Raw genomic sequence first — 21,119 nt, 5'->3', positions numbered from 1 at the left:
TAATGAAATAGGTCACCTATGTCCATGCTTAGAAATTTACTCAAGCCAGCCAAGAAAGGAATAGTATTTAACAGCTTAAGAATGGAAAATCCTAGTGTTAAATGGATGACAGTGAGCGGGAAAAATAGATACATTTTAATAAGTCAAAATTATTTTATAAATATGATCCCCAAATTAAATAAATACATAAACCACTCTTTAAGGAGAAGAATGAACATTTTAAGTAATGATTTAACTATAATGTTATCAGAAACTCAAGATTACATTAACAGGCTAGGGAGGGGAGAATTAGTACAAATAAATTAGTCTCAATCTTCACCGCACATGGAGAAGAAAGCAGACAGAATTTCTTTCCTGATTTTGACCATTTAGGAAAACTAGTTTAAAGAATATGTTCCTCTTGCCATTTCCTGATTTCTGACATTCAGAAGAGATGGGCTACGTGAAAATCTAGTCTTTAACCTGTCTGCTAAAAGGGTTCTTTCTCCTACACACAGAACATTCCTGGCGCACCAGGGAAGGTAGTGGGGGAGAATGAAAGGATGGAGTGTCGACAGGCCATGATGGCTGTTCAGAAGGCCTAGGTGCTCACTGATTGCCTTCTTCCAGGCACTTGGTCTGGCTGTGTGGCTAGTTGGTGGTAATTAATCCCAGTAACAGGATCCTTCTTTCAGTCTTTGTTTTTGCTCTTGATTTTTGTTTGTTTGTTTGTTTTTAATCATGGCAATTTAAGAGACCCTGATTGGAGTTGCAACCCCTGTGTCATGTAAAAACAGGTCTTATTAAATAATTTTAAGATGGATAATGGTATAATCACGTTTATGTTGTAACCCTGGCAGCAGAGTATGACAGATTACTGAAGAGAAAACATAAGGCCAAGAGACCAGTTAATAAGCTACAAAAGTCATGAGACAATAAGGTCCCAACCCAAGGTGGGGACAGTGGGAGTGGAGAGCAGGGGAACTGCTCTGAAATGTAGTCAAGGTGCCCAAGTTGGTTAACTTAAGGAGAGGACATGTGTCAGGTACTGAGACAGAAATTCAGTAGGTAGGAGTTTACGAAAAACAATCATTCAGATCTGAACTAGCAGGAAATGAAGTATTAGGGGAGATCCAGAGTTTAAAAGGTGTTTTCATATTACTTACCTTATTTAAATCTCCCAAAAGCTCTTTGAGATGGCTATTACCTCTGTTTAACTGCTGAGCAGACCCTGTTCATAGGGGTCATGCGACTCAATCAAAATTAGACAGGTAGCAAGAGATAAGACTAAAACTCAGGCCTTCTGATTTGAAGTTGAATGCTTTTTTCACTGCACCGTAAGGTAGCAAAGCATAAATTATATATTTACCCTTGATACAGACTAAATGTTTACATTTAGCTCAGAGGATTGAAGGGTCAATAAGAAATCTCGGAAATGAATCAGAAGACTGAGGACCTTCACTGACATCTCAGCTCATGAAGAGGAATTATTGATGAAAACTTTGGTCTGAAGGGTTTTGGTTAGACTATCACACAACATTATAATTACTGGGGTTCAGGGAGATAGATATTGCAGAAGGCAGTGATGTGTCCAGAAGTAAAGGCCTTGCTGCCCATACAAAGCAGCAGATTCTTTGTTCAATTTATTTCGATGCAAACACAAACACTGTATGTCTGGAAAACACTTGCAATGTCGGTATAATTTTAAACTGTCAGTCTTTTTTGGAATACATTCATGGAGCGATTAAATCAGCTATTTGCTTTGGGAGATATAATTTTATATGTTATACTGCTCTCCTGAAGTGCCATGCTGCATTTCTCAGCAGTCGCATTGGCTAATAATTCAATTATTAACACAATTCATTATTTTCATGTTCAATTAGAAAGCCTTTTGCGGTGGCTTGACCTATCTCCCCAGAGCAAATGGGGCAGTTCGTAAAAGGCCAAACCACAGGGTGGAGCATTGAGAGTATGAAGCATCATATAAAATTTAACCATATTAAATGGAAATCTGCCTTACACAAGCTGCTTATCTGCGGCACAAGGCAGCTAAACTTCCAAGATAAAGGCTGGTGCGTGACACTGGGAGCGGCTCGTGTATTCTCATTTTCTCTACTTCTTCACCCTATTTTATAATTTATTGTAATTAGTACATTTCCTTTCCTCAGTTTATTCCCTGTCTCTCATCGAGCAGAGGTTGCTCTAATCCTGTGAGTCTTTCCTGGAGTCTTTTCATGGATCCTGGGCCTATTCTTTTGAAACCACTGGCTTCTGTTTCTTTCCTTTTGTGCTGTATGATCTTTATAAAGGGGGTTATAAGGAGTCAGGCAGGTACACACATGATGAATTATCTGCTGATGGATAGCATCGGAGAAGGGCAGATGAAAACCACTCACTAGTATTGGCCCAAGCACTTTTTGCCACTATTAATGAAATTTCTTTTGCTCAATCAGTTGAATGGTCTCCCTCTGCATTTTAAATCTCTGATCATTTTTCTATCATGTGGTAATTTACTGATATGCATGGAAAATGAAACTGCTTACATTACTCCTATTAATAGTCACTTGGCATTGAATTTCAGGTCCTAAACCAAAGATATCTTCCACCAACTACCACAATTTTAAGGCTATCTGGTCTAGCAAATCCTAACAAAGTCTTAATTTGCTATCAGGGCCTGAAGCCTCAATTTTTCTATTTAATTCTAAATATGTTAATTCTAAATATGTTCAGTTCATTTTTAAAATTTCTCACATGTACCTAATCTTAGGAGCACACAAGACCAATATTAAAGTTTTCCCATAAATGTAAAAGTATTTCTGGTTTGATTTTGATAATTACATCACAGTTTGTTTGGTTTTGCCTGGAATAATGACTTCTTGAAAACTGTATAGGCTGTCACATAAATTAAATACTTTTAAAAAGAAAAATTAATTTTTTAATATTTGATATGTCATTATAACTAACAGAAAATTTGACTAATAGAGAAGTTAGTCAAATTGCTAACTTAAAAAGATAAATTTTTAATGTCAACAGGTTATTTTTGTTTACTAGAGTCATCTTTTAAAAAAAAGTCAAATTCTTTTCTTAAAAAACAGTAAATAAAACTTTAAAAAAGAGAAAAAAATAGTAAATATAAGAAATACAATCAAAACTATTTGGCAGTGCTCTTTTAAACAATTACCTTTTCCAGTCTATTATGAACAGTCACTGTGTTTCACCATTTTTTTCCATTTACTCCTCTGTTCATTCAGCATTGTCTAAACACTGACTTTCCCTCCCATGCTTGATCTCCACAATGTCCTCCCAGAAAAAGAAGTCAGGATTCAGTGACAAGATGCCTTTAAGCAGTTACCTCCTTAATAATGAAGCCAGAATGAAAGCGGGATGATGAACCAAAAAGAATGGTACGCTGGACCTTGAAATCTGGTTCCAGTCACCAGTAAGCCTAATAAACTTGGCCTCAGTTTCTTCATTTGTAAAGTAAGAATAATCTTGTATTATCCCTAAAACCCCTAAATCTATTAAATACTAAGTTTAAAAAAAAAACCTATCAAAGAGAAATAATTAAAAAATTAAATTAAATCAAGTTTGATGCAACACAGTAAAAATGAAAATTGGTTAAAGAAACAATTTCTTGACTTTCAGAATTAGATATTCTTAATCAGTCACTTTTACTATCTCAGCAGTTATCTAAACATGTTTATTTGGTAATTATTAGAATACCTTGAAAATAAACTGACAAAGTCATGCAATATTTACTTTTATATGTTGAAATATAATTTGCTATTTTTAAATCAAGTTAGAGTCTTCCAAGACTCTAAAATAGGCTATTTCAAGGGAATTAGACATGCTCTAAGCCATTCTCCAGAAATCTTTACTTGATCTAGAATCCCCAAAATATCCAAATGAAACTGGAAAACAGCTTTTGTCCAGAAGAAATATACCAGATTCTTAGAATTTACATATACAAATTGGTTGTGCAGAGTGGGCTTGCCAGAGGCTTAAAAACTGGAAGTAATTTTAAGAAAAACATATGAATTTTCAACTTGCTATGGCACAACATATTATTGTTATTGTTAGTAGTGGAAAAGGAATTCAAATCTCTGATCATCCTCAAATATTGCAAAGGGATATCCTCTGATCAATTTCCTCAGAAATACTCCTTTAAAATTCTTCTTTCCTCCATTAACCCATGCCCTCTTTTGTAGTAATTTAAGACTTCTTTTTCCCTTTTCAAATTAACATATGTATAGGAGGAAATTAACACTTATCAGTCATTTATCTTCTACTTTACAAATAAGGCATAAAGAAACAGAATCTTAGTATATTTCCTCCAAGGATAATAAGCTGTACTTCATTGTTGTTTAACAACTTGGAAAATAAAAGATGTTTTAAATGTGGGAATGAAGTTTCAATAGCAAATTTCCTTTAATAAAGACAAACAACGCAATACAAGCATGCTCATCTAGCCAAAAAAAAAAAAAGATAAGAAAAATTTATTGATGAAATGAACTAATGCAAAATATATAAATTGCCCTTGCCTTTGGAACTGAGATTATAAATTTTTTTCATAGTCAACTAAGGTGTGATTAACATTTAAGCACAAAGGTTATTTAACATTTAAACACAAAGGTTTCCCCATGAGTTACTTTGGATTTATAGGATCCCTCTTACCACTGTTTCTCTTGAAGCTGTGTTTTATGAAAGATGAGATGTTCAAGCACCTTATTCAACTGGGGACTATTCTTCTGAACACAAGTCCAGGCAGCAACACAGTGCCAGAGCAGGTGGTTAATTTCATATCCTTCCTGATTAAGTTGCAAATGTTCCTGTAAATAAAATATATGTGAGAAAGAGTTCTTTGACTTGAATAAACATGAAAATAAATTTTAAATGCATATTTTTTCTACACCATGTTACACCAAGTAGAGCAATTTAAATACATTTTTGTAAGTATATATAGTTAATCTGAACTTAATTCTTAATATATTCTCACATGGATCCCTTGTGTTCAATGAAATTTTACTTAAATACATTTTTACTTAAATACATTTTTGTATTACTTACAAAATATATTACTTACATATATTTTTGTAAGTATATATAGTTAATATACTTAAATACATTTTTGTAAGTATATATATATATATATATTTTATCTATTTATTTATTTTGGCTGCGCTGGTCTTTGCAGGATTTTTAGTTGCAGCATGCAGACTTAGTTGAGGCATGTGGGATCTAGTTCCCTTACCAGGGATCAAACCCGGACCCCCAGCATTGGGAGTGCAGAGTCTTACCCACTGGGCCACCAGGGAAGTCCCAGTATATATTTACTTAAATACATTTACATAAATACTTTTTGTAAGTATATTTACTTAAATACATTTTTGTAAGTATATATAGTTAATCTGAACTTAATTCTTAATATATTCTCACATGGATCCCTTGTGTTCAATGACATCAGTTCCACAATGTGACAAAAATCCTGTATCTGCTAAGGGACAACTATTAGACACAATTGTGCTTCTTAAAACCTATATGACTTAGTCTTGATACTGAAAGTTTGAACAATGATCAAACAGCAAATTGGGTTTTAAAATGTGGATTTTCACTTTAAGGACCAAAATATTGCCTAGCTGGATGTGGTCAATGTCTGCAAAGTAACTATTTTAAAAGGCTACAAAATCAGAAAACAAATGGGCTATTTGTTTTTTTCTTAGAGTGTTTCCTAACAGTTTCATAGACTTAACTGATCTGCTAAAGTAACTGGTACAAAGAAACTTGATTTTATTTTTTGACACAGCACTCCCATTGAATTTTTGTCAACAGTAAAGATTCAAATACACATCCTGTGATATGTACTCAAATTACTAATTTAGCTGATATATTATTCTTTTATGCTCAAAAGAAACACTAAGAGATTCCAAAGGATTTTACAATTCTCATTTACTATACAAAATAACATCAAGACTATACTTAAAGAAAGTTTTCATGTTGAGTACTCTTAAGAGAGAAAGCCAGAAGTTCATATATAAATTTTAAACTAAGTTTAAAATTTTAAACTTAGTTTTAAGTTTCTAGTCAACTGCTTATTTAAGTCTCACAGATGTGTATTGATTTACATTATGTCAGGAACACAGACGCTGGCAATAAAGGCAGGAGTAAGATAAAGTCTCTGCACAAGGCTACCGACTCAGGGGAAAAATCATCCACAAAAGCAAATGGAAACCAGTCAGTGTTTAGAATGTTATAATTTCCAAAAAAAACTTTATTCTAAAATAATGTAAGACATCAGACTGAGACGTGCAGACTTCAGTATATGTACATATTTCATCTAAATAACTCAGTTTTCTGCTTTGTGGTAGAGTCTCCCCCAAAAGTGGAACCCATATAAATGAAATTCTTTTCTCAAATTGCTCTAGCAGGCTGAGCCTGGATGCCTGACATCCCTCATGTTGCAAACATTCTGAATATATATATAGGTAGATATGTTTTGAAACTTGTGGATGGCTTGACTAATTAATTTAAAACAATCAATACTTTGGTTTTTTTTTTAAATCATGTGTTGTGCATTGCATGGCTAGAGACCATTCAGTGAGGTCAAAAATTCTCGTTAACAAACTTATACACCATCACCAGAGAAAATTCCCAAAAGCCTTTGGTAAAGAAATGATCAGGATTTAGATAATGAAGAATATTTAAGCTTGATTTTTAATTTTATATGATACCATTTTTACTTATCACTGAAAAAGAAAAAAGAAGCCTCTGACTTCCGGAACTGATTTGACATCAATATTACTACAAGCTGGTCTGGCGCTCACAGGTCATTTTGTTCTCCTGCTGGATATAAACTCACGGAATATCAACCTCAGACAATATTGCTCTGATAAATACACAAAGCCACTTGATATTTTTGTTTCTAAGCACAGACAAAAAGTCACGGTGCCACCCACAAAATACCCAATCAGAATTGCCCCTACTTTCTGGCAGCATCAAATCTAAAGAGAATCCCTGCTTCTTTAGAGCCTCCCCCAAATCACCCAACCAAAGTCCAAATCCTATAATAGATTTATGCTAGCACCCTCTAACTGAGACATCACATAGTCCTCTGGGTGTGTGTTCTCTCTCTGCAACAAATAATAAAACCAGTTTTCCCAACTGCGTGTGTGCTCCTGAAGGGTCTTTGAACCCGCCACACATGGGAATTTTCCAAATAAGTGAGGCTTCTCTCTTATCCTTATGCATTATATCCTTATATATTTCAAGTATTTGCATGGAAATTCTGCTGAAGTTTCTTCTCTGCTTTTTCCTGTTTTCAAAAGAAAAAATGTATTTGCCTAACTAGAATGAATTAATATAATAATGATGATGACGTGATTTAATACAATCATCACATACATCATCAGTGTAGCAGACCAAGAGGAAGCAATGCTCTGAGAACTATTAGGTGGTGTAGAGTTCTTTGCCTTTACACTAAATCAGTCCCACCCAAGGTGTGGTTGGCAGATACATCCCCTCTGCAAACTGTTAACTAGAGTACAGAAATAAAGAACATATATTTAGAAACTTTTACAAAATTTGACAGCTAATTTTCTTTTCAGTCTAGTAAAAAAATTAATGCCTATATATTTATTTCTTTTTAATAATTTACTATTATTGTAGTTTTAAAAGTATCAGTCTGTGACGGTCTGGAAAATTCCTTAAAAAATTGTAGAGGGATTTTTACCCTCTACACAGTTTGAAAAGCACTGAGCACTGCATTAAATGACTCCCAGAGAACTAGAACTTATTTTTCCCCTTCCATCTTTTTGGTGTGTGTGTGGGGGTGCTTTATGACCACTTCCTATAGTTCTTTCATCTCCCCCACTTGCTGCCCAGCTTTGGGCTATGCTGGTTTGCAAACTGGCCCCCATACATGGAGAACAAGGTTGGGGGAGACCTGAGAAAGAGGCAGGCCACTCCAGATTGGCAGGTGGCAGTTCAACAAGCAAGGAAACTTACACAGGAGGTTTCTCTTCGGCAGCTGCAAGAGAGAAGATCTCCACACCTGCCCTCCAGAATCTTAAGGTTTATGTAGATGCTTTAACTAGGTTCAATCACCTATACCATCCAAATGGTCTCAGCAACACATTACGGTCTCAAGGCTGCATCCTTGGAACCAGCTCCCACTGTGGAAACAGTGGGCAGAGCGTACATTCTAAAGACAGAAAGCCCACCTACCAAAGTGTTGCCAATCTGCTGTTGGCTGAGAACTCAGATAACCCTATCAGCTTGAATTTTGTGCAAATCTGAGAAGCTCTGAGTGTCTGACCAGGCTCTCTTTGATAACAAAACTGAACACTGAAGCATGGGCTCTATTGTGGCTGCTCGAAGACAGCTTTTTGAGTTTCATCCTTGTTTTCAGTTATTTGGGGGATAGCTGACATTGCCATGATAGCACCCCTCAATACAAATATATTACCTGAATAACAGGGCATGAATCATAGGATAATGCTCCTACTTTTAAAGAGCCTGTGTCTCAGTCTAACCCAATTCCTAGTAACCATCTATAATTACAGTACAGCATAAAATGTCCCAAATTTAGATAGTGCCTTTAGCTTACTGAGTACTGTACTTAAAGCACTAAAGGATGAGACTGTTAATACATTTGAATGTAAATCCTTTATGTTTCCTAGTTTTCAGAAAACTATTTGTACAATACTTTAGGATGGATGCAACTATTTAGTAAACGGTCTACTGCATTTTTGTTGAATTTGAATCTACCTACTCCAAAGAACCATGTTATTATTATAATGTGACAAGTGTGCTTAACAAATTCAGCTTTGCTAGTGAGCAAAGGACAGAGTGGAAAACCCAATCCAGTGTTCAGGCTCTGCAATTCACAGAGCCAATTAAAGTGTACCATTTGTCAAAGTCAATGGAAACCCTGTGTCTGGATCAGCTTGAAAGAACATTAAAAGGAGAAATGGGTCCCAGCAGCAGGGAAAGGAGATTTCCTATTCTTATACAGAACCAACACCCATATTGTGTGTATCCTAATGCCTATATCGTACAGAATTCCTTCTATAAAAGCAATTTTATAATAGCACTTTGAAAACAAATTATGTTTCTACTTCAATGCTTATAATATATTAAAAATAAAGTATTTTACAGTGGCCAAAATATGCTGTCATGTACCCTTTAGCATTACTGAAGGATACGAACTGTAGGAATAAACCCACAAATCCTCTACTGTAGCATATGAATAATAAAGGGAGAGAGGATGAATACAGGTATATCTTTTATAGTCCCAGTTTTCTCTCTTCTTCACCCTTACTTCTCCCAGAAGTTGAGACAGATGGGTACTGAATGGGTAAATACTCGGCTGAACTAGGGAGCCTGGCTTAGATTAAACTGTACTGGAGAAAATGGGCTGAAACTGGAGGACAACAGTAAAATATGCCATCCACCACTGAATCAGCTGAACCAGCCATTTTCAGCAGCACTGTGGCTACACTACCTTTTATATTCTTTATATTATGGGGTAATGGGAGTAGACAAAGGAGGGCAATAAGTCTGAGAGGCTAAATTCTGTTATAATCCCTTCATAGAATCTCATGTATGGAGGTGAAATAGAACTTAAAAAGACTGAAACTATGCCCCTTTGTTCTAAAAAGTGGAAAAAAGCACAGAGACTTAGTGACTTGTCCCATTATAAGCAGATATATTCTTTTCATGTGTTGACATTCTTGCCTCTTTCACTTCAAACCAAGGTAGATCTTAACTGTATAGAAGCAGTGAACTTCCATTTCCTTGCTGTATATGTGCACCAAGAGTGACAAAAACAGATTGATTCAAGGAGAAGCAGAATTAACACTGAAAGTTGCCGGCCTCAAAGGTGGAACACTCATGTTGTCAAGATTTCACAGGATCTTATTTGTTTAAAGGAAAAACACTCAAATCATCACTATATTAAGTTAAACACAATTAACTACACACAGTTAAGCACAATTAGTCAGCATAAGCATGTCCTTAAAAATTATTACATTTAACTGCCTAAGTTAAAGTGAGTTCCTAAGTATATTTTTCAATAATAATTATTTATGTTTGCATGGCTCTTAATAATTTATAAGGCACATGCTTTTTTGCAATCTTCACAACAACTCTGTAGATTAGTTAGGGCAAATATGACGAGGATGATGATAATGATTATGGTCGTGTCTTTTTATTTTTTGAAGTTATTCCTTCACTTCATATATATATATATATATATATTGGCTGCACCACGCAGCATGCAGAATCTTAGTTCCCCAACCAGGGATCAAACCTGTGCCCTCTGCAGTGGAAGCGTGGATTCTTAACCACTGGACCACCAGGGAAGTACCCAATGGTATCTTTTTAAAGATAAGCAAATGGGGATTTGGAGAGCTTAATGGACCTACTCTGGATCACAAAGTCAATTGGTGAACAGGCCCTCCCTCTTGAAAGTCAGTGCTTTTTCTATTGCTCAGTATCTTAGGTTATATATTTATTGTCAAAACATTTTTGAAACTTTAAAACAAGATCCTTTTTATGCATGAAGCAATGTGTGTTCATTAGTAAGCGTAACCAAATGGTTCAAATGGCTTAGTATACGTCACTCTTTATATAAATGGCTTACCAAGTTATGAGCCAAAAAGAAAACACTAACTCCTAGAAAGAACACAAATAGATGTGGTTAAATGTTCCTCCTTATAGACTTAAATTTCAGATAGTTGTGGAAAGGGCCCAAGGGAAGCACAGGGAAACTGTGAGGCAGCTCACAGGCAAAATTATTTTAAAAAAGAATTTTCCTTAAATTTCCTTAGTTGTTCCAACTAGCATCATATTAAATGCATTTTTCTCCTTTTTAAGAAATTATTATAAAAACATTTCTATTTATAAATTATAAAATAATAAGTATATATAACAAAAAATAAAATAATAAAAGAATCAAGGTTTTGAAGTGTTCACTGCTTTCTTTTGGAATATATGTGAGAAAAGGAAATAAAGGCATTACAAGCCCCAAAGATTGAAGTTTGACTTTTGAAGTACATCAGGCTATCAGGTATATGAACACTGGAGTTCTGTTTGTATAATAATAGCTTATTACATACCAAGGAATTATATATAATTGGGACAGATAGTTTTCTCTAATGTTGATCATTAATATCTAAGTTAGAAATTAAAAGGAGATTTGTCATATACCAGGTATTACTTTCTCAATTTTGAACCATTAAAAAAATTTCAGTTGATTTTAATAGCATATTAAATGTTATTACATATGAATCATGGAAGCATAAAAATATTACACTTGCTCTCATTAACAGCCTGTACTTTACACACTCTCCCTTTAATAAAAATGTAATATGTTAAAATGTTCATTTAAAAGTCAATCTAAATTATGTTGCAATTTTTAATTAATCAGCTGAGATGGAATCGATAAGGAAGAAGGTATTATGGCATTACTCCATTTAAAGTAGTAGTGGTGGATACTGATGCCCCACTACTGATCCTACTAACTACTGTCCAGGAAATGTGCACATGACTTTAATGTCTGTGCTGTTCACTTCTCCCCTGCAGCTAAATTCATCTTCAGCCATGTTACCGAATTAGCAAGCACGATTATTTAAGCATAGTAACCTGATCTGATTTGTCATGCGCTAGGATATACTCACCATCTCAGAATCTACATTCTTGTCTTCCACAGGGCTAAAAATTGATTGAGAAAGGAGTTCTCTTTTACATACAATTTCCATGATTTTCAGAATACACTGCACATTTGAAAAGATGTTTGGATACTTGCAATATAATTCTCCAGAGAAAGAAAGTGTTATTGTAAGAAAAATAATTTGTGAGAAATATTTCATTAACATCTCACACTGCATTTCATTTGTCTTTTAGTTATTAAAATATAATTAAATTCAGTACTCAAGAGGCTGAAACTGCTGTATATTTCCCCATCTATTGAAGATTAATAATGTTATGTATGACCCCTGGTGGTATAATAGAAAACTACAAGGTAAATAATTCATGCATAAGAGTTTATGTAATTCAGAACAGCAATTTCATAATGGTTGAATGCCCAATTAAGTATAGTTACTACACAACAATCCCTGGAAACTTCCAGCTGAAAATAAATCAAGTCAGAATAGATACTATTCATAATGGATAATCTGATATTGTAATCAATGTCATTGCTTTTAAACCAACATTCTCCAATTTAATTCTTTTCAAGATGTCATTGTTGTTGATTTTTAAAACTATATAGTTTAACAACAGCAACAATTATGTCATTTAACATAAGACTATGTGGTATTTAACAGAACCATCTCTGTGCTGTTCTTTTTACAAACTTTTAAACAATCTTTGAGTTTTAGTCCACCGACACAATGGAAAAATTAGTAATAAACACTCATCTATTGGATGGCTGTATGGGTAGGTAGTAGCAGTAACTAATAGCCTCAGGTAGGAATCCACCTGTTGCTGAACATGTAGCCTCAGTAGGGCTCCACTTAACAGCATGTGATAAGAGGGCAATATCTAGGATTTTATCCTTACATGAAACAAAATGTTGGTGTTCTTGTGATATATCAACAATAACAAGCCAGTGTAAGAACTTGAAGTTTCATACAAATAATCTTTCAAAACATATTTGCCACCACTACCTGAATATTTGATGAATTACTATGTTGAACACTGTGAGGAGTTAAAAGAGATTTATAATGTAATGAAGAAAGCAAAACAAGTGATACGGTAGACACAAACTCCTATACTGTCAATCTACAGCCATGCCTTGGTTTCAGACCCTACCAAAACTTGTATCCAAAACATTTGCACTATTACCTTCTACTCCCCTCCTCTATGGCTTTTCCCACCAAATATTACTCCCTTTCTTGCATCTTGAGTCTCTTGATTTCTTATCCTACAACGTATTAAACTTCTCCTCTTTTGACCTCGTTTTTTCATCCAAACTATTGACATATTTCCCCTTCCTTTCATAGCTAAGCTTTTTAAAACAGTTCACCACCTTTGTCTTATGCTTAAACTTTCCCTTCACTCTTTGTTTACCTCCAATCTGAACTTTGCTTCTACTCGGTAATGCTCCCAAGAACAATGACTCTCTGACTTCAGAAACCCATCACCCGTCTCAGACCTCCTATTGTTTAATGATTTTACAGCTCTTGATAATGTTGATCTTCTTGCCTCTCCCCTCTTTGGCTTTCTATATCATCACTCCCTCTTTTTTCTACTAATTCTTCTCTACTGGTTGATGTCTGTTACTCCAATAATCTATTAAATGTTTATGTCCCCCAAGACTCTACTACTAGAATAAATTTCTCCCCACCACCACCTCTCATTCCCAGGTTATCTCATCCACGTTAACAGTGATGACTGTCAAATGATCCATGTTGATACCCATGAAATAAGTGATTCCCAGGCTTCACTTATTTCCCTAGTTCCAAACCTCTGTTTCCAACTGGGTATATACACCTGAGTGACCTTCAAATTCAGTATGTCCAAATGTTTCTCCAAAATTTTCTCAGTTTAGAGCACCATTATCTTGACCTTATTAGTCAATATGTAAAATTTAAGATTCATCCTGAATTTGTCACTTTCCCTTATATATAGCTTAGATCCAAGGGATCACCAAGTTCAGTGTTTCTTATCTCCTAAACACTTTTCAAAACTATTTTACTCTATCCATCCCCATTTTAGAAGTTCATACCTTTAACATCTCTTGCCTGTACGAACGTCATAGCTAATGGACCCCCTGAGTCCACTCTCTCCTTACTCCAGTCCAGCAACTACATCACCACTAGGGTTACCTTACTAAAATATGAATTTAACTCTCTTGAAATCCAGTGAGTTAGATATTACAGATAAGAAAACTGAGCCACGGACAAGTTCATATGCTTAGTTAAGTAGGAAATTTAAAAGTAAAACCCAAGCAGTCTCACCCAGAAGCTGTGCTCTTCAGTACTGCACCCATTATCTTTCACGAAAAATAAAATACAGCCTATACTCTTTATAGTGATAGTCTGAGCTTCTCAAAATAACATAAAATATTTATAAATGTAGAAAATAAAAGACAGTCTACCGTATAAATATGGTTGAAGCCTAAGTAAATGTTGTTTAAAACTTTTCAGGTGACCATGAAGGAAATATATAAAAAGTCGTAAGAAGACCAAATAGCCAATCTGTCAAAAAAGAAAGAAAAAAGCATTTTTGTGTTGCATCAATAAATGTTTAAAAACCATAAGGAAAATAAACCATTTTATCATTACATTTGCTTTTGATGAAACAATTTCAAATTCATTTGTGATTGTATGCTTTTGAAATAACTTTAAAACATTTGTATCAAGGTTAAAATACTGGTTCAGAAAAAAAAAAATTCATAAATCTTCTCTCCATTACATATAATGACCAATACTGAATACTATTTTGTTCTATGTCCTTTAGAACAGTATTTTTCAAATTGCAAATCATGCCCCTTAAGTGAGTCATGAAATCAATAGAAAGGGGATTTTTAAGTAAAATAAAAGAGTATCATAGTACATTGCACAGTGCCTTGTCTCAGTATATAGATGAATGTGGATTGCAATAGTTTTGAGAAATATTCTGCCTGTGCATAGTATGTTGTACTGAAGTCCCCATTCCCTCATGAAAACACACACACACACACACACACACACACACACACACACACACACACACAATGTCATTACTAAATACACACTTTCATATCGTACTTCTGTGAAGTTTAAAATACATGTATAGTTAAAACTGTTTTACATAGACAACAGAAAATTAAATATCTGCAAAAATATATAAGATTTCACAGAAAATGAGAAAAAAAACCACACACTATAGAAATAAATGGAATGTAAATGCCTAAATTGCTAAATCATAAGATTACGGAAAAGGACCAAATAATAATAATAACTACCATTATATCACTATCAAGATATACATATATGCAAATCCTCTTAACATCTTAACAATAGTGCAGGGTATTGTTAGAGCTACATGTAAAAAAATAAAATTAAATTCAAAAGATGATTCTACCAAGTCTCAGTGCTTCACCCAAGACTATTAAGCAAATAAGTAGCATTACTGGAATTCAAACCCAGGACTGTGTGTTTTGTATCAAAAGACATGAACTTTCTATTACAGCAGTGATTTCCAAATATTTTTCTCAAAAACTTCTATCATTAAAATAAATTCTAAGAATGCACCATGAATATTTGTAAATACATCCATAAATTATAAACATGTACCATTTATCGACTTTTAAAAATAAATAAAAATAAAATGTTTATGTCATGCCAAGGGATCTCTTTGTATAAAGCACTTTGATATAGTACTATGCTTCTCCAAGAGACTGAAGTTAGATGAGCAGGAAGTGGAGATCAACAGATCATTTAAAAGAATATTGCAATACTCTAAGGAGAATATTAAAGTTGGAAATAATAAATTCATCAGAGGAAGAATAATTTAAGATTTTGCAAGGGATCAGAGAAGGATATTGAAAGCAATACTTTAAAATTTTAAAGTGGGTCTGAAGAGAAAAATACATAATCAACATATCAGTTTGCAAAACTGCTGTATTATACACCAATTTGGTCATGAGTTTCACTTTATCCAGAAGTGAAACTCTATACAACTATGCTTGGAAAAATGGTTTTAAAAGCTTTCATCTGTAATATTCTGAAAAACCAGATTTTTGTTGAAAAGTCTGCCAGTCTTTATCTCTGAGGAATTCTGGAACTTTCTATGCATCTGTCCTCATGTTTCATTTGTGTACATACTCTCTCTGTAGGTTGACAACTTAAGCTTTGCCTCCTAGAGTAAATTTCTGCTTGTCAGTTTATTTCCCTGCTACCCTGTCTTTTCTTCCTTTATTCTTTCACCCCCTTCTTTCCTTCTCTTTTCATCTTTTCTTATCTTCATTTCTCTGTTATCTAACCGTGAAATAGAAATGCTGAATAATATTTATTATGTATTACATTGTAATAGTTAGTGATGTGTTTTATGTTCTTTATAGAAGATTGAAGAACACTGTTTATATTCCTATCTAAAATATATTAAACTGGGCTTCCCTGGTGGCGCAGTGGTCAGGAGTCCACCTGCCAATGCAGGGGACGCGGGTTCGAGCACTGGTCCGGGAGAATCCCACATGCTGTGGAGCAACTAAGCCCGTGCGCCACAACAACTGAGCCTGTGCTCTAGAGGATGCGTGCCACAATTACCGAAGCCCGCGTGCCTAGAGCCCATGCTCCACAACAAGAGAAGCCACTGCAATGAGAAACCCACACACGCTGCAACGAAGAGTAGCCCCCGCTCACCACTAGAGAAAGCCCGCGCACAGCAACGAAGACCCAATGCAGCCAAAAATAAATTAATTAATAAAAAATAAAATAAAATATATTAAAACTACTGTTGCTTATATATTATTCCTATACTTTAATAAGTAGACATCAGTAGTTAAGATTCTACACTCACAGGAAAACAATGAGGAAAGAATGCACACAAAATTGGAAAGTAAGTAATATTAGGGAATCAGGTATTTCTGGCTCTTCCCAACCCTGAGCTACATACTTCTTTGTGAAAAGAGAAACAAAATGGTGTGTATTAAGATGAGTAATGCCTTTATGGCAATACCATTAAATACACCATTCTCTCAACAAGAAAAGATCAAAAGGGAAGTTTCCAACTGACGGTTAGATATATAATGAAATTCCTACAAAGACAAGCAGGATAATTGAAATGGCTTCTTGCCTGAAATCAAAGGCACTTATAAAGCATGCTGATTTCTACTAGCTAATTTATATTATCTAGAACAATAAAAAGTAAGCATTAAAATTAGTAAATCTGAGAGCCAAGGTAAGTGAGTAGAATCATAGCTGAGAGTCCACTGGACTGTGGGTTTCAAAATCTTCTCTGCTGAGATCTTGGGTAATTCACTTAGACTCTCAATGCCTACTAGTCTGTGGAATGGTGGATAATAATAGCACCTACCTTTTAGGACTTTTGCAAAAATTAAATAAGTTATTGTGTCTAATATAGCTAAAGCACTGATCATTGTGCAATGCAAATAGTCTAAACATCCAGATGAGAGGATACAGGCATCTTTTTAAAATTCAATGAATCCATGGTATACGTAAATTATAAGCAATATGTGCAATGGCAAAAACTTTATTTTATAGCCATTTTTTTCGCTGGCAGAAATATAAAAGGCAAGAAATGGAAAAAGGTCAGTAAAGGGGCTGAGAAGGAAAGGAAAGAAAAGCCACTTTCTCTATGTTTTTCCACTCCACTCTTTTTCCATCATAAACTAATATACCCATCTTTTTGTATTATATATAAATTTGAAATCCCCAAATAATTATATAAATACAAGCTCTTAAATATCGCCATAATGAACAGTTTGGGAAATAAAGAGGAAAGAAGAAAAAGACATTATAATTTTACTTGTCTCTTTGCCTCCTGTTCTTCTAGCAAAGCATCAGTTCTTTGCATGTTCAATTTCTGTTATGTGTTCTCTGTATCCTGCCTGGTGTCCATAAGTCTTTTACCCCCAAACATATCAGAGAAGATCTAGACCTAATTTATAAGGTCTGAAATACATATCTTCCAAAAATGCCGTGGCTGACTCATGAATATCTTCATGCTCATTTTCTAACAGTTCATAAACAAAATTAAATAAGGAGAAAATATATTTTTGCAAATAATACCATACTTAATTTCAAATGATATATATACACGTATGTCAACTGAGATATATACATATGTCTATATTTCTTTATTCTTAAAATTATTCTTCTTGCTTTTCTTTGCAATAAAACTATTAGTTAAGCTAAATTTCTTTGACTAATAATAAATTTTGCAGCAGGCAACCTTGATCATCACAGGAAGTAGAACCATATGTCTTCTAGGACCTTATGAAACATGAGCTACATAAACATGGTTTCCCACCTTATGGCTCTAAAATGACATAGAATACTGAGAGAACAACTCATCTTCTCAAATCGGGCAACAATGTAAGAATTATCAGTCAGCATTTTTAAATGGAAAAGTGGCATTTAGCAATCCTTAAAATAGAGAGGAGAACATTTCTCCAAAAAAGATATACAAATTGCCAACAAACACATGAAAGGATGCTCAACATCACTAATCATTAGAGAAATGCAAATCAAAACTACAATGAGGTATCACCTCACACCGGTCAGAATGGCCATCATCAAAAAATCTACAAACAATAAATGCTGGAGAGGGTGTGGAGAAAAGGGAACCCTCTTGCACTGTTAGTGGGAATGTAAATTGATACAGCCACTATGGAGAACAGTATGGAGGTTCCTTAAAAAAACTAAAAATAGAACTACCATACGACCCAGCATTCCCACTACTGGGCATATACCCTGAGAAAACCATAATTCAAAAAGAGTCATGTACCACAATGTTCATTGCAGCTGTATTTACAATAGTCAGGACATGGAAGCAACCTAAGTGTCCATCGACAGATGAATGGATAAAGAAGATGTAGCACATATATACAATGGAATATTACTCAGCCTTAAAAAGAAACAATTTGTAGTGAGGTGGATGGACCTAGAGTCTGTAATACACAGTGAAGTAAGTCAGAAAGAGAAAAACAAATACCGTATGCTAACACATATATATGGAATCAAAAAAAAAAAAAAGTTCTGAAGAACCTAGGGGCAGGACAGGTATAAAGACGCAGGTGTAGAGAATGGACTTGACAACACAGGGAGGGGGAAGGGTAAGCTGGGATGAAGTGAGAGCATGGCATTGACATATATACACTGCCAAATGTAAAATAGATAGCTAGTGGAAAGCAGCCACATAGCACAGGGAGATCAGCTCGGTGCTTTGTGACCACCTAGAGGGGTGGGATAGGGAGGGTGGGAGGGAGATGCAAGAGGGAGGGGATATGGGGATATATGTATAGCTGATTCAGTTTGTTATAAAGCAGAAACTAAAACACCATTGTAAAGCAATTATACTCCAATAAAGATGTTAAAAAAAATAGAGAGAGGAGAAAAGCTATATATACTCAGAAATAAGAGCAAACTTGATTTTTAATTAAATGCTATTTTCTTACATAGTTGGTGAAGCTGTATTTTCTCAACTACCTCCATCTGCATATCAAGCAATAATGTAATGTCCACATTTAGAGGAGATTAAAATAAGCTACCAAACGAGAATATTCTGTAATAAAACCAAATGGCCTGTTTAGCTCCTGAAACAGATATCATGTGGTTAGATGTACTACATGTAGCAATTAAAACACATTAAAATTATTTTAAAACTTACCTTTGCCAGCTTTATTCAACTGAGTATAAGTACGTCTTTAGGAATGCATCACAACAGAGTCTATACAAAACTGATTCCGCAACAAAATTAAGGCAGGCAGATCGTAATCAAAGGTAGCATGGTCCAGGGAAGCATAAAGCATATTTAAAGCTTCTGAAATATTAAAAAGTATAATTTATAAATTATGCTGCTTTTCTACATACTACAATTAAGTCTTCTAATTAACTATTTTGCTCAGTCACCAAGACCACATTGTGGTTTTAATATCTTTGACATCCCTCCCATCAAGAGGTGAAGTCTATGCCCCCTTCCCCTTGAACCTGAGCAGGCCTTGTGACTGCTTTAACTAATAGAATGTGGCAGAAGTGACACTGTATGACTTCCAAGTCTAGATCAGAAAAGGCAATACAGTTGCCCCCTCTACCTCTTTGTCAAGATGCTACCTTTGGAATTCTAAGCTGCCATGTAGGACATTCAACTACTCAGAAGTCACTAAGCCGGAGAGACTACAGAGGTGGGGGAGGGCAGGGAGGGGGAAGAGGCAAGGAGAGAGAGAAATGCCCTAGGAGCTCCACCTCACACAAAATAGATCACTAGGCCACATATATAATGGTGGGGAAATAGGACAGAACTGGATGACAAAAGACAGTGCTCAAGATAAGTGCTATAAAAGAGAAAAGCAGAAGACTAGAAAATCAAAGCAGAGGAAATAAGGCCCAATGGAGCTGAACAAGGAAGAATATAGCGCTAAGGCCCTACAGAACACTGCACCTCATGTCATTACAGGCATAACTCATCTTATTCACTTTGATTTATTATGCTTTGCAGATATTGTAGTTTTTACAGATTGAGGGTTTGTGGCAACCCTGCATCTAGCAAGTCTATCAGTGCTACTTTTCCAACAGCATTATTTTTTAATTAATGTATTTACATTTTCAGACATAATGCTATTGCACATTTGACAGACTACAGTATAGTGTAAACATAACTTTTACATGCACTGTGAAACAAAAAAATTAATGTGACTTGCTTTATTACAATATTCACTTTATTATGGTGATCTGGAACCAGACTCACAATATCTCCAAGAATGTGCCTGTACAAAGATTTTGAAGCGCTTTCATGAACAAAACTGAGATTTAATTGACAAAGAAGAGCAAGGGGCTGCTGGTTGCTGGAAAGCCGAGATTGTTTACTTCAATATCATTTAAACATTTAATAGGGTCAGGCTGTGGATAGCACTGTGATGAAGTGCCATAAAGGCAAGTTAAATACAAAATCATTCTTATTCTTCCTGTTGCTTGAAAGCTCCCAGATAGCACTACAAAACCCAATTTATAAGGGAAAATACTCTCTGACCTCATATGGTCAACATTCTAAAACTCATTTTAAAAGGCATACACATAAAATTTAGAATAATATAGAAGAAACTTTATTTCCTTAAAAATAATGTTTTTTAATTTCTTTTTTAGATTGGTTGGAGAGTGGTTTAAAAGGAGACATAAATACGTGACAAATGAAAAGGTAATGAGTAAAATGGCTGTTTAAAACAAGTGAAAAACAAATGGCCATTTGGTTAATGTTTTATGAGTAAGAATTATAAAATGCAGAAACGAATTTCTGTATAGTGCCTAGTGTTATTGAAAATCACTAAATGACATTTTATATTACTTTTTAATTAGTTACTAATTTTAGAAAAAAGCAATAAAGACTCTGCTGAGCAAAAGTTTTTAAAACAATTTTGCAATTAAAAAGTTGAGCAGCCAAATTCATAAATTCAAAATTACAAAAGGACCTTTCATAAT

At 34.6% G+C, this 21,119-nt stretch overlaps 1 protein-coding gene across 1 annotated transcript in view; it reads right to left on the bottom strand.

Moving 5' to 3' along the window:
- TMEM232 (transmembrane protein 232) overlaps positions 1-21,119 on the bottom strand; it is a 378,932-nt gene that overhangs the window by 204,404 nt on the left and 153,409 nt on the right. Inside the window, 6 exon segments of the mRNA XM_060007168.1 lie at positions 4,654-4,787; positions 11,655-11,809; positions 14,078-14,177; positions 19,315-19,328; positions 19,331-19,402; positions 19,405-19,467. Of these exon segments, the coding sequence (XP_059863151.1) occupies positions 4,654-4,787; positions 11,655-11,809; positions 14,078-14,177; positions 19,315-19,328; positions 19,331-19,402; positions 19,405-19,467 (538 nt within the window).

Source organism: Delphinus delphis, chromosome 3 (genome assembly GCF_949987515.2).
Source record: "Delphinus delphis chromosome 3, mDelDel1.2, whole genome shotgun sequence".
NCBI lineage: Eukaryota > Metazoa > Chordata > Mammalia > Artiodactyla > Delphinidae > Delphinus > Delphinus delphis.
The sequence above is the reverse complement of the archived record's forward strand: the minus strand, read 5'-3'. Positions and strand labels throughout refer to the sequence as shown.